General features: G+C 41.4%; 1 protein-coding gene across 3 annotated transcripts in view; it reads left to right on the top strand.

Moving 5' to 3' along the window:
- The window catches only part of TTC39B (tetratricopeptide repeat domain 39B), a 97,644-nt gene that overhangs the window by 17,212 nt on the left and 65,657 nt on the right, over positions 1-14,775 (top strand). The window contains exon 3 of one of the 3 annotated variants that reach the window (XM_084834533.1): positions 2,260-2,323. The exons of the other annotated variants lie outside the window; for them this stretch is intronic. Coding sequence (XP_084690659.1) covers positions 2,260-2,323 — 64 coding nt within the window. The remainder of the gene's footprint in view (positions 1-2,259; positions 2,324-14,775) is intronic. 3 annotated transcript variants of the gene reach the window in all.

Below are 14,775 nucleotides of genomic sequence, written 5' to 3'. Positions count from 1 at the left end.
TAATGCCATGTTTTGCCTCATAATTCTAATGGAGGTGTGGGGAGCATTTGCAGGGAAAAATCAGTGGGATTAAGGTGCTTTCTTCTGGGAACATGTTTACCTAGGTAATGTGTACTTAAGCTGTAGATCTTTTATTTGAATTTTACTAATTTTCTGGGATTGAAAAGATGTAATTCTATTAAATGATCTATAATAGGAAGCCAAAACATATTTTTTTCTGCAGACAAGGAACCATACTGCTGTACCAAAGAGCTAATTATATTCAGATGTCATAATTTGTAGATTCTCTGTTTAGATAAACCATTAAATGCTGCAGCTTTATAATAGGAGGTGTTCATTTAAGCACTCTATGTGCTGAAGAAGGGAAGGAGATTACACCAGCTGGGCATACCCCTCCCAGGCTGATGCACAGGCTGGCCATCCCAGTGATCACATTCTCTGCCTCGAGGAGTGCATGCCCCACACATGTGGGGATCCACCATGCTAAGGGGTATCCTATTCCAGTCAGGATTCTCCTTTTGTGTTGTGGAGCCCTCCATGCACAGTGCCTATTCTCACTGATGCTGAAGACATGGCCCAGCATGGCTGACCTGTGCAGAGGGGGAATGGTTGGCTGGCACAATTCTACTCCTCCCTCATTCATTGGGTGAACACACGTGTATACCCCCTAATGTAAAAATCTAGGATCAGTTTACAGTGTTTGTGTTTGCATAAGGACAATTATTAAATTGGCCCACAGAAGATTTGCTAACCTTGAGACCTATTCAGAATTTATTCACATCCATCTATACTTGAGATTTCCATTAACAATATGTGTGAGGATGTGTTACTTGTTCCAGAATGAAATACAATTAATTGGAAGTACAGCTGCACAAAGTTTGATTTTTATAGTCATTTTCCAGTTAGATGACGTAAAGGACTGGAACTAGAATTATATTTCATTTTATCCTTGTCAAAACCAGAAAGAATTAAGAACCCTTCTTTCACTGGAGTTCTTGCAGTGCTGCGTACAGGTAGCAGCTAGGCCAGCTTTGAATAGTCACTGCAGAAGTCAGTTGAGGCTGCCCAGTTCACTTGAAAGAAGATAACCTTTGCTGAGTTATCAGGGTCCAGCTCAACTATGTGAGATGTCCTTGGAGCAGAGAAGGGGATCAGGACCCTCCCTCAGCATAAACCCTAGCACTGAACATAAGAACAAACCTTCCAAAACTTGGAGCTGGAGAGGGGCCCAGGAAAAACACACAACTTCTGGGGTGATCATAAGAGCCATGGTGGATCAGGCTAAGGTCCATCCAGTCCAGCATTCCCTTCACACAGTGGCCCACTCATGTTCCCCAGCAACTGGTATCTGATACTGGAGGTAGTATGTAGCCATCATGGTTAGTAGCCATTGATAGCCTTATCCTCCATGAATTTGTTTAATCCCCTTTTAAAGCCATCCAAATTGGTGGCCATTACTACATTTTGCTACGTGGTAGCACATTTTATAGTTTAACTATGCACTGTATGAAGAAATAGTACCTTTTCCTATCCATTATCTCACACCAATCACCTTCATTGGATGACCCCGGGTTCTAGTATTATGAGAGAGGGACAAAAGTGTCTCCCTAGCCACTTCCTCCACACCATACATAAATATGTACAGCTCTGTAATGTCTCCCCTTACCTATTTTCTAACCTAAACAGTCCCAGACGTTGGCAGGGTTCAGACAAATAGTGGGCTGCTTGCATGCCCACCATTTTCCTAATTATCCTCGCCATGGTGCATGTTGCCGTGCCATCTGAACCCAGTGAGGTATGCAGTGGGGGTGGCTTCCAAACCACCTCTCAACACATGGCTTGTTGTACCATGGGAGGTTTGGAAGCCACCCTGTTACGCACCATGCGTGATTCCAATAACATGGTAACCTGTACCTCAGCGAGGATAGTTAGGGAAATGACGGACACATGAGCAGCATGTGTGGAGCAGGGAAAAGAAGCCACAGTTGCTTCTTTTCCTCCACTGATCATCTGAACCTGGTTGTTGTAACCTTTCCTCATAGATAGGGGAGTTGCTCTAGCCCCTTGATAATTTTGGTTCCCTTTTCTGCACTTTTTCCAGCTGTACAATATCCCTTTTTGGATGCGGTAACTAGAACTGTATACAGTATTCCAAGTGTGTTCACACCATAGATTTGTATAAGGACAGTATGATTTTGCCAGTTTTATTTTCAATTCCTTTCCTAATTATGCCTAACATGGAATTAACCTTTTTCACAGCAGCCACACACTGAGTCAACATTTTCATCCAGCAGTCAACTACAATCCCAAGTTCTTTTTCTTGGTGAGTCACTTTTCACTCATCCAATCAGCATCTGCGTGAAGTTGAGGTTGTTGGGGGGTTTTGCCGCAACGTACACCGCTTTACACTTGCTTACATTGAACCACATTTGCCATTTTGATGCTCATTTTCCCAGTATGAAGAGATCCTTTTGGAGCTCTTCGCAATCCCTTTTTGTTTTAACCACCCTAAATAATTTGGTGTCATCAGCAAACTTGGACAGCAACTCAGAGGAGTCCACTGTTGCTTCTTAGCTTTTGGGCCTCACTGTTCCAGCTGCAGCACTGAAAAGCTCCACACTGGTTTGCTGGGCTCCCAGCTGGATCCTAGACTTCCCCTCATCGTTGTCAGGGAGATGACAAGCAAGAAAGGAACTCCAGTGCTGCCGGCTACAAGTGCATGGATAGCTACACAAGACTATCTTTTTACATGAGCGGGGTGGGGGAGCCCATGTAAGTGAGCTAAAAGCCAGGAAGAAGTGGATTCTCCAGCTTCTGTATAAGCTCTTCTTGATACCTTTTACCACCAGAGGGTTTTGTGCTGAGAGCATTGTAGATTTCTGGTACAGACCTAATGGTGTGGTCACATAGAAGTACTCCAGAGATTTACACCAGTGTCTACATTCCCCTAATGAGTTTATGTAAACTGAGGTAACATAATGGAAACTTTGATGTGAGAATAGCTAAAGAGGCCTGTGGAAATAAGACTAATATCACAGAAGTGGTTTGAGCTTAGATTCTATATCAGAGATGGACAACTTGTGGCCCTCCAGATGTTTTGGCCTACGACTTCCATCAGCCCTGGCCAGCACAGCCAGTGGTGAGGATCATGGGAATTGTAAGTGGAAAAAAAGTGGAGGGCCACAAGTTGCCACCCTCTGCTCTACTTAGATGTGATGGCTCATCATGTTATAGAATTGTATAGGGGAAACAAACTATTTCACTGTGTCATGAGAATTGTAACTTTCATCGTTAAAAAGCCAAGCACAGTATGAAGAAAAAACACCTGGCAGCCTTTTCTTCAAACAAAAGATCTTATTGGGGGATGGGAGGAGTAATGGCAGAGATTGACTATGTTCCAATAATTTCCACTCTTGATTTCAAATATAAACTATCCCATTTTTCCCCCTCTTCCATTTCACTGTCAAAGTCTGACAAATATTTTAAATGGGGGTGGGGGAGGAGAAGGGAGGAAGAAAACTACTACTAAAAGTTTTTTTAATGATAAAACCGCATAATTTTCACTGGAAATGTACTTTAGAATAATTCTAATAGCAAGGAATGCCAATTTTGGAAAACCTTCCCAATTTTTAACTTGCTCTTCCTCCAAGAAACACAGTGATATATCTGATGTTATCATCACAACAGCCCTGTAAAGTAGGTCAGGCTGAGAGAGTGTTATATGCTCATGTGGTCACCCCTCCCTACTCTTCTAAGTCCAGCTTTCAAACACAGACCTGTGATTGAAACAGGTATTTCATTTCCATGTGGAAGCAAGTGCAAGCAAATGTTTTGATGCTCTAAAAACATCTTAAGAAAATGTCAGCCTGTATAGTTCAGATCATTGTGTGAAATGTTTACTATCCCAGTGTTTCAAAGGAGATTTCATGCTGATTTAATTGTCCATTAGGGGATTCTCCTGTGGTAGAACTGTAAGTAGCTTGGTATAAAATAATTGGAGGCCACATACAGCTGGTAAATTTACACCTCAGTTAAAATGTACTACCTGCTGGCCTCTATGGATGTCTGCTAAAGGGCATTCTTAGACCTAGAATTTGTTTTTTATTTAAAATATTCTGCATGGCTCCCTTTAAGGCTTTCTGAATAATAAGGTCTCAAAAGTCAAAACCAGGTGAAAGTATATATTTTGCATAGGTTTATTAAAAATTATTAATGTGCCCTTGGTGAGGGTGACTCTATACCCGTGTTCAGATGTCACTTTAAGCCATGGTGGCTTAATAAGCTACTCACAATAGCTTATTTTGATATAGTCCATGATGCCCCACCACACAATTGGGCTAATAAGCTACTGTGCCTAATCTGATACATCCCCCCGCCCCTTGTCCTGCTGCAGTCCTCCTGCCCAAGCAGTGATGCTCTTTCACCCATTCATTACATTGCAGCCGGGGCTACAAGGAGCAAACTCCCAGTGTGCACCAGAAAGGGGGTGGCACAAATATACCCTTGGAGGTTTGAAGGATCAAGCTCGACGCATATTTAGATACTGATTCTCAATATCTGGTATACAGGCTTTTAACTGTGCTCAATATCACTAAAGTGCTATAGCGTCATAGCACTAAAACCTCAATACCACTCAATAAAACCTCAGTATGAAGTACCATAGTGTTAAAACACAATTGCGGATTTCCTCCTATAGCGATTGCTATATACCTTTAAGTGTTCTCAATTGTGCATTTCCCCCCATAGACAGTGCTGAAATAAGATGATTTCTGGTGTTTCAATTTTACAGAGAACACCTGCGAGGAGCAGAGTGGCAGCGATCTGAATCCCTGTTGCTACACAACTTTGTAGATGACCAAAATAATCTACTGTGCCCAACAGATGACACGATAACCCACAGTGGGTTAAATAACTCCTATTGCAGACCATGCACTATCAGAGTGGGCTCTTTTGGCCAAATAAGCCATCATGGGTTAAAAAATTCCTGACAGACGACACAATAAGCCACAATGGGTTAAATAAGCCATCGTGACCTATTTAACCCATTGTGGGTTATCGTGACAGCCAAACCCAGTCTATGCCAGCATTACAGATGCAAAATCTGCTGTTTCATCCCCATAACAACCATTCTCAACTAAAAACTCAAAATATAAGGGACTTTGATATGCCAGTCAAAATACTTGAAGTAACTAATATTGAATGAAAGAAATGGCAGTAAGGATGGGAAGAGACAGGATGGGGACAACAGTTATTCAGATGTTGAACGAACTGTCCTAGAAAATCATCATGACCTTCCTGGTCTACAGTCATCATTCCGTCTTAGGTTTTTATTCTTTAACTAAAATGTATAACCTTGCTTTATTATTTCACTTTAAAACCTGTCAAGGCTGCCTCTTCAGTGGAAAATCCTGTACCCCACACCTTGCAGTTTTGTGCAAAAAGGAGTAGAAATAAGGGCAATGTTGTTCTCATATTAGTAGACATGGAATAGTCGATTCCAACACTGCTTCAAGGAAAAATCTTTTCACCATTCTTGTTACTTTATTTATTGAGTGGAATCCAGACTACTTCTTCTCTTTTTCCCCCCCTCCAAAGTGTTCTTTAAATACTCTGGCTTGCTAATCCTGCATAAATCAATCAGTCAAATTTAATACGGAGTGACTTGTTAGGATGGTAGTTCCTCCCAATAAATCTGTGGGGGACCATATCCTGGGATTAGGCTATCTTAAGGTAGGGGTGTAGAACCTCAGGCCCAGGAGCCATATCCAGCCATCCTGGGGTTCCAATCCTATTCTCTGGGGTTCCCCACATCATTCCTCCTTCCCCTGGCCATCAATCATTTGGTGGTTTCCTGGTATCTGTACAATTTTATCTCCATTCTGAAAGGTTGAAATGCCTCTCGTAAGGTTTAGTTACTGCCAGGAAGAGCGTTAACCTAAAATATGCTGGTATTTTTGGTATTTGATCCTGGCAATTTGCCTTTGGCACCACTTCCCTTGCCTCCCCCCCCCCCCATCTAAAGTTTGGTGGATGGTAAGACGGGACTCCCCTCCCTGGGATGCTCATCTAGCCCTTGCACACCAGGCTTTCCAGCACTATGTGAAGACCTTCTGTTTTGGAGGGTGTTAATGTACTGTTTAGCCTTTATGTATGTGTTTTTCCATTGTAAAATGGTTGTTTTCTGTTCAGAGGCGGTCCTTGCTGGAAGGTTCAAAAAGTAATAAAGGGTACAACAAGTCAGCCCAGGAAATAGAAAACTAAAAGGAAAAAAGAAACCCAGCTTATATAAGAATTGGAAGCTTAACAAAATTCTACTGGCCTTCTGACTGGCCGAGAGGTTAGGCAGGGCTTTTGAATAGTGTGTGTAAATGACACTTTCAAGCAGAAGAGAAAAGGTAGAAATGAAAAGACAGAAACCATGGTGGCTTATTCCCCCCCCCCCCCCGGCATGCGCTGGTCTTATGCAGGGGGGATAATTTATCTCAGCAGTGTGGCTTGTGTTGGGTGAACCCAGCCAGGGTGGCTTGTTGCTGTGGATAATAAGCCACCCAGAACCCTACTACGACAAGCCACCTTGGTTGGGTTTGCATGACACGACAAGCTGAGCTGCCAAGGGTAATTATACAAAAACAAACAAACCAGCAAGTATGGGAGAGGGGGTGAGGTATAAGCCTCTATGTTTGTGTGAACCCAGTCACCGACTGGCTTCACACATCACTGAGTCACAGTTGGTTGCTGTTATGGGTGGCTGCAGAGTGCCTTAGCATGACGTCCAAACCCAGAGTGGCTTTCCCATCATGGGTAGTTTTGCTCAAACAAACTATCCTGAGAACCCATGGCTTGTAGTAGGGTTGTTTAGGGTGGCTTGTTCTCAGGATGTCTTAGTGTGAGGTCGGAATCCAGCAGGGCAATTTTTCCATGGATGTCACGAACAGCTAGAGAGCCACCTGGCAAGAGCGGCAAACCCCCCTGACAGTCTTTGCGATCTCAGTAGTGCCACCGCCATTTTCCCTTATCCCTTCTCAGCCTCAGGATGGATTTGGGTTTTTTGTTTTTGTAGGAATCTTGAAAGAAGGACACTGGATAGTGTTCTGAACACATTTATTTATGAATTTATTTTCAGTCCTGCACAGGAGCAAATCTCTGCTGATAGGAATTTTGCATAGTTTCCCCCCCTGTTCTACTGCTCTGCCATGAGTTTTGTGTAATTTCCCCCTCCATTCTACTACTCTCTCATGGATTTTGCATAGTTTTCCCCACTGTTCTACTGTTTTCCCATGTAACTTAATGCAATTTTCCCCTTCATTGTACTGTTGTGCCTTGAAATTTGTGTATTCTTTTGTGATCACTGCTCTGTAACCTCATGTACATCTGACAGTTAGCAGTGGAGACTAATGGATGAAGGGGGGGGGGAGATGAAAGCGGCTGATTGCTGCAGGAGTGAAGGAGCTTTAGGGCTGGGTGTAATTACTTCAGTGTAGTTTGAAGCATCCTTTAAAAAAAAAAGGTGTTCACTAGCAAGGGAAGTACTGAAGTGGAGGACATTAATATGAGGGGAATACATATTGTTGTTGTTGTTGTTCAGTCGTTCAGTCGTGTCCGACTCTTCGTGACCCCATGGACCATAGCACGCCAGGCCTTCCTGTCCTGCGCTCTCTCCCGGAGCGTGCTCAAGTTCATATTCATTGCATCCGTGATGCTATCTAGCCATCTCATCCTCTGCCGTCCCCTTCTCCTTTTGCCTTCAGTCTTTCCCAGCATCAGGGTCTTTTCCAGGGAGTTTTCTCTTCGCATTAGGTGGCCAAAATATTTGAGCTTCAGCTTCATTATCTGTCCTTCCAATGAGCACTCAGGGTTGATTTCCTTTAGGATGGAAGGAATACATATATGCTTGGCTAAATAATGGATAGATGGTCTTGTGCTCTTGTACAAGAGCGCAATACACCCCCACCAAGAAAAGCTTGTAAATGCGTTCCCATGTTCATAAGGGCTCAGAAAATTATTTTCTTTTTGTGATCTGATGTAACCCTCATATATATCTGACAGCTAGCAACGGAGACCAGTGGATCTGGGGGGTGGGGCAGGGGGAGCCAAAAGTGACTGGCGGCTGCAGGAGAGGAGGAGCCTTAGGGGCTGGCATTCTTTCTTCAGTAGAATGTGAAGCACCCTTTAAAAAAATGTGTTCGCTAGGAAGGGAAATGCCAAAATGGAAGATGAAATTGACAAGGACATTGACGAGGGGGATATCATATGCTTGGCTAAATAGTGAACAGGTGGTCTTGTGCTCTTGCGCAAGAGCCTGAAAAAGAAAAGTTTGCAAATGGATTCCTGTGTTCATAAGGACTTGAAAAATAATTTCCCTTTTGTGATCTGCTGCAAGAGGCAGAGGAGTTTCCCTCATCAGCCGGCAACCCCAGCGGACCAGTTGCAGAAAGGGTTCTGATGTAAAGAACGAGGAAATGAGGATTTCTGACACAAGGGCCCTTGAGATACATACTGGTAGTGGCCTGGAGGACTGAGAGGGACTGAGGAAGAAACAAGCCATGGGAAGCTGCTGAACAGGTGATTGTCTGTCAGGAGTAAGGGACAAGCCACGCACCCACCATGTCTTCTTCTCAGAGCGGCTTAGTGTGACATGCAAACTTGCCCACAGTGCTGTAGAGGGCTTGGTTTCCAGGGACAAAAGAAACTGAGCTGAATGCAGAGAGGCTGGAAACTGTATTACCAATGGATTAGGAAGATCTGAAAGAAATTGCTTTGTTGCTAAGCCTTGGCTAAAGTAGGTAAACACTCTAGACAAAGTTTAGATGAATGCATTTTTCCGTGTTTCCATATCCTAATTGGGTTCATATCCTATGGTTAACTGTTTTAAAATCTTTTTTTGTTTTTGTTTGATGCTTTGCAAATTCTTTAGTTAAAAAAAAAAAGTTGGTTGAACCTTAGTCTGATGGTTTCCTAGTTCACTCGACAACTTATTGCCTTATCACCCTACCCAGTATCGACTGGGGTCAGTAAGGAAGTGCACAGGGGACGAAAAACTCCTATAGGATGAAAGGTTGTAGTGAAGGCAGTCAGGAAAACTAAAGGTATTACCATAGTGGCAGCAGTGAGGACCACAGGAAGGGCTAAATTAGCTCTTGTTTGCTTGTCACTTATGGTGCAGGCTACAGCCTGTGCTACCTCCCAGTCCCGTTACAGACAGATGCCTCAGAAGGATACCATGGTTGATGGTATTGAAAGCCACCAAGAGGCCCAGCAAAACTAACAGGGACGCACTCCCTCTGTCCAGTTCCTGGCATAGATTGTCCACCATGGTGACCAAAGCAGTCTCTGACCCATAACCAGGCCTGAAGCCAGATAGAAATGGATCTAGATCATCCAGAAATCCCTGGAGCTGGGAAGCCACCACCCACTCCAACACCTTGCCCAAGAATGGAATATTAGAGACTGGCCCCAAATTATCCAATACAGTGGGGTTCAGGGAGGTTTTTGTCTTTAAACAAAGGTCTTACCACTGCCTCCCTTAGGCAAGATGGGTAGTGGCACCTTCAGGCTTGTGGTAGTTATTTTTTACTCAGCTGAAGCTCAGCCTGCTGTGGTGAATGTGTATATTGAGACTGCAATCTAATACCCCTTTGTTTGTGCTGCAGGAAGAGGACAGAAGAGGGACAATGAGTAGGAGGGGTTGTGGTGGGGAAATATTGAAAGAGCCAAGTCAGGAATGGGGTAGGGAAAGGGAAAAGAACAAAAGAAATGCTGCAACGTTTAGCCCAAAGCTGCCTTTTAATAATGGGTGGACGAATATACTGTAGTAGCATTTGATGGTTTAAAAATGCAGTGCTCTTTATCAGTAATTACAACCTATAACATGCTGTAAGCTTGTGAACGGCACTTTGAGGACTGCATTTTTTTTTTCTCCTCTCTTCATTAATAATGGAACTTCAGATTGGAGACTTCTGGTATGTTTTGCAATGCTTTCCTCATATGCCTCACTAAAGAAAATTAGTTTGTTTCAAACTTCTGAAAAGTTTGGATTTTGTGTAAAAGATAATCATGCACAAAATAAATTAGTAACCACAACTGAACAACTGTTGTTCATTTACTCTTCATTTCGATAGGGGTCATTCCTTAGGCAAGGATAATTGTCTCTTGGCCTCAACTGTGATATATAAAATGAGCTCAACAGAGTTAAATATTAAGGCTTGTTCTTCACAATAGCTTATGAAATGGCTGTGAGGAGGGACACACTGACTTAGCTTAAACCTTTGTAACCAACCTGAACCTGAGTATTACAGGATGGCTAAATAATGTTTAAAAAGGGGAGGGGCTCTCTTCTGCAAAATATGTTTTGTATGCAGAAAGTTCATGAAAACTTTATAACTTTACTAAATAGAAGCATTTAACCTTTATACTAGAGGTTAATTTTTCAGTTAATTTTAAAGAGGAAGCTGGTAGCTTTCTTCTGTTTAATCCATGCAGCTGGTTGATGTTCAAACTATTTCATGATTTGTGTTGAAGGCACTATTCAATATTACTGATGATTGCATCACTGAATATATTTTGGTGGATTCTTCTATCAAGAAATTTGAAATTTGGTATAGATTACAATGGATAGAGTGCAGCTTTATTCAATTGCTCTGACTGTTATGGTAGACCCATTCATTAGGTTGAAGCTTGTCCCAGTGTAGCAGTTGTAAGGTTTGTTTACCTAATGTTTATCTAGAATTATTTGTCCCAAAAGAGAAATCAGTTGTACAACTTGTGTTTAATTGAGATGTGTCAAGCTTAGGGTTATTATTATCTGGCTTGTTTTATGTTATTGACCACGTAGTATATCTTTCTACCTCTAGTTCCTTATAGCCGTTTCAGGTCAATAGGAGAATTCTGAAACTGACATAGATCATCTTGTTTAATGCACACTACATCTTGCTTCCGTGAGGTAGGAAGTGAGCTTAGCTGTGAAGAGGGAGAAATGAGAGAAAGAGAGAGAGAGAGAGAGAGACCCAGTTCGCACAAGGGCAGCAGATTGTAAGTTAATTAACCCATGAGTTGCTACAGCATGTGGCAGGCATGTTCCACAGCCATTTTATATATTCAACCCCCAATCAGGCAGTTAGGTTGCTATGTGATGTCTGAACCTGAACACTATAGGTTAATGGTGGGTTAAACAACCCACAATTAGTAATTAGTTTAACTGTGGATTGTTTAACCCACAGCTAACCTATACTGTCCAGGTTCAGACATCATGAAGCAATGTGAATATTCAAAAAGGCTGTGGTGCGCACCCAGCATGGGCTGTGACAAATCTCACAATGGAGTCCATGTCAGTAAAATAATACATGTACCAATTCATAGAAATTAAATTACCTCAGTATAAAAAAAGAAAGAAAACGAGTCAGTTGCTTAGAGGAAAAACAGGCAAATGGGAGAACAAGATGCATACAGATATTTCTTTACAAAAAACAAAGTTAGAGAAAGCCATTCCAACACAGCTGGCTGAATTTGTAGAAAAACTTGGCAAGCAGTGAGAAAACGTGGACATCACTCTTTTTTGTTATCAGCCTGACACTCCAAAAAGTGCTGCACAGGTACATTCTGAGTTGGTACATTGTAATTGTGCACATAAGGTGTGCTGAACCTGTTTTTCCTTAGAGGTGCATGGGGATTTCACATTGCCTACAGAGATCCAAGGGTGGTGGGGCAATGGGACAGGAAGGGAAGGTGTAGATAAGCTGACATGATGATCAGCTGCAAGGTGCTAGAGGTGCGGGGGGGGGGGCAGAAAAAGAGCAGGAACATATTTCCTGTGCTCCAAAACAAACCTTTTTCTTCTCTCTGCAAGCATGATCTCTTCCTAAACAAACTATCAGAGGACCTGGCATATATTCTTTTACCCCTGTTGTAGGTCTCTCTGCTACTTGATTCAGATAGCGTATTTTTCATGGAAATTAAACTCTGGTAAGAATGCACCTAAGGAATATTTTACTTCCAAAACGCTGATGGATAACGATTGCCTCTCTGGATCAGTCTGATCAATTGCAGAATAAAGGCAACTTATGACTAGAAGATAGAGGACATTTTAGCACTCAGTCAACATTTGACTTGCAGTGTCCACACTGATAATATTCTTGGAACTATATATGCACAGCAGGAATTCACAGTGGCTGGTTCTAAATTCATTTATGTCAAGAGGGGAAAGTTTCAGTGCTGCAACACACAATATGCAAAAGAGCTCCAACAAATATTCCACATTAATTCCCACTCTGACTGTTTGATGTTCTTGGGTTGAATTTACCTGTCCTTTCCCCCTCATTAGTTATCCTGCAGCTGCCTTTGTTCATTCTCCAGTGCACAAACAGTGAGGTCATATGCATGAGCCTGTTTTATGCCCAGTTCCGAGGAATATCTTGCATTTTATCATACAGTTAAGGAGATGTGTAATACACTTTTGTGGTAATGCTATTTCTCCACAAGCATGAATCTCCTGAGATATTTTTTTGGATTACTGGAGTGTAGAAAACAATTATTGCTAAGCATGTTGACACAATGCTGAGAGGAAAATGTGGTTAAATCTGGAAGCAGATGACAGATAGTATAAATAGCCAAAGGAAAAACACACAGCAAGCAAAGAGAAATGAACATTTGCAATTTTCCTGTACTGTCTGATTGACCACATTGAATCTCTTTTAAAATCAGATGGCCATTCTGTGTTGTCCCTTGGCAAAATCAAAGCTGTGTCCAGATACAGTGCTTTAATCCAAATTACATTAAAAGACACAGACACTGAGCTGTAGCCATCACTTTCCTCAAGGTTTTAGAGAGACTTTTAAGCTTAGCAGAACAGCTTAATTGTGCCGGCTACTTTAATCCTAAGTGTCAATTACAGGCAGGTAGGTGTAACTGGATTTTTACAGTTACATATGCTCTTCATACAGATTATTTTCTACTTGAAATATTCAGACCATTACAACAACATTATTGGATAGTAAATGGAATATATTTTAATATTCTTAATATTTATTTACATGCTATATTAATGTTTTAGAACAATGTTTTTGAGCAAAAGCTATGTATAATCAATTTTAACTTGGTAACATCTACTACATAGAGATGGGCTTCATTGTGAAAGTTTCCAAACAATTTCTAAAAAAAAATCCCAACAAAGAATTTAATCCATCTGAAATTAATCCAGTTGAATTTAATCCGGTTTCTAAATCTCATTAGAGTTAAACATGTGCTTAAATGAGGAAGATGTGTGCTGGAGAGGGAGAATACATATTTTTAAAAACAAAATAAGAAAAAGTTTCACAAAATGGTGGGGCATTGTTGGGTGGGATGTGAGGTCTTGTTGTGAGTCTTGTTGGTACAGTCTTTAGTGCATCAGGTCATGCATGCTCAATCCCAGACTAAATTTTTTTTAAAGTAATAACGCAGCTTCTAAGAGGTCTCAAAATGGTTCAGTCTAGAAGACTTAGATGTCATTGGTAACTAATAGCTAATGAATTGCAGCAAGCCTTCAGCTTGGCTTGCATGCTGCTCCCTCACCTCTCCCATGCAGCCACAAGGAGGAGATTGGAAGCTTTCACTTCTGATGTCAACTAACCACACTTTAGGCTAGTGTCACCTGAATCCTAAACTGCGCTTAATTGTAAATAACGTTCGCTTAAACAAGCCAGCTTGATAACCCATGAAGTTGGCTTATTTTAACAAAACCATAATTAAGATTAACTACAGTTTGTCAGATTTGGATGTCATGTCCAGCTGCAGTTAATCTAAAATGGGAATGAAAGCTTCTGAACTTCTCTGCTGGAGTAGGAGGAGGAGTGCTCGAGCTTGAGGCTCAATGCAGATTATTCTCATTATACTAAACTATGGTGTAGCATGACTTCCAAACTGAGCTATTGGGTTATCCAATCATGGATCTCTCACATCTGGTTTGGCCCTTGGTTTAGTTTCTCTTTGATGATGATGATTTATTAAACATTTCTATATCGCCCCATAGCTGAAGCTCTCTGGGCAGTTTACGAAGATTAAAAACATTTAAAATACAACATGCGAAATGTAAAAACAACACAAACAGTATACACAGAGACAACATACCTAAAAACAACTTTTGTTGGTTTAAGTTTAGAAGAAAAACTTAGTGATTTTAGCTTGAAAAAACATTGATTTGATACATTTATAAGCAAGTGGTGTCCCCCTTTTCCTCCTTTATTTTACTGCAGGTAAACAGTACACGTTTAGGATAAATGTAATTTCAGCCCTATATTAGGAGACAGCTGATTTCACGATAATGATTTAAAGTTAGAATAATGCTGCTTGCTTGCCTGATCTCTGAAAATTCTAGAATAGAACAAGATAATATATAACCATTCCCCTGCACTATTTCCATGATATAACTATGTAATGGGACTGCAGCAAGAATTACATCACCGACTCCAGAATTAGAATTATTAGCTGCTGTGCACTAATAATTCTAATTTTGGACTCTGTGATGTAATTCTAGTAATGTAGTTATTAATGCAGTGTTAACTGTGTAAATACAGTTTTTAGTGCACTGTACAGTTCCTGCTTTGTGAAGCCTATGAAAGAGGCTGTCATTATGCATAGTAGTAATTTTTTAAAACTCTTCATGTTTGCTTTCAATTCTTTGCTGATCCTTGTTCTATTTTGGTAAATAACATGTAAAGTCATCCAGGGTGGGGCTGAGGACTTGGACTTTGGAAGTAGTGAATTTCTCATTGGGGAGGGTGTGGTTCATGCTGGCCTTAAGGA

Source organism: Heloderma suspectum, chromosome 2 (genome assembly GCF_057233095.1).
Source record: "Heloderma suspectum isolate Gila_16-S chromosome 2, 16-S_ref, whole genome shotgun sequence".
Taxonomy (NCBI): Eukaryota; Metazoa; Chordata; class Lepidosauria; order Squamata; family Helodermatidae; genus Heloderma; species Heloderma suspectum.
This window is presented reverse-complemented; position numbering and strand designations above follow the sequence as displayed.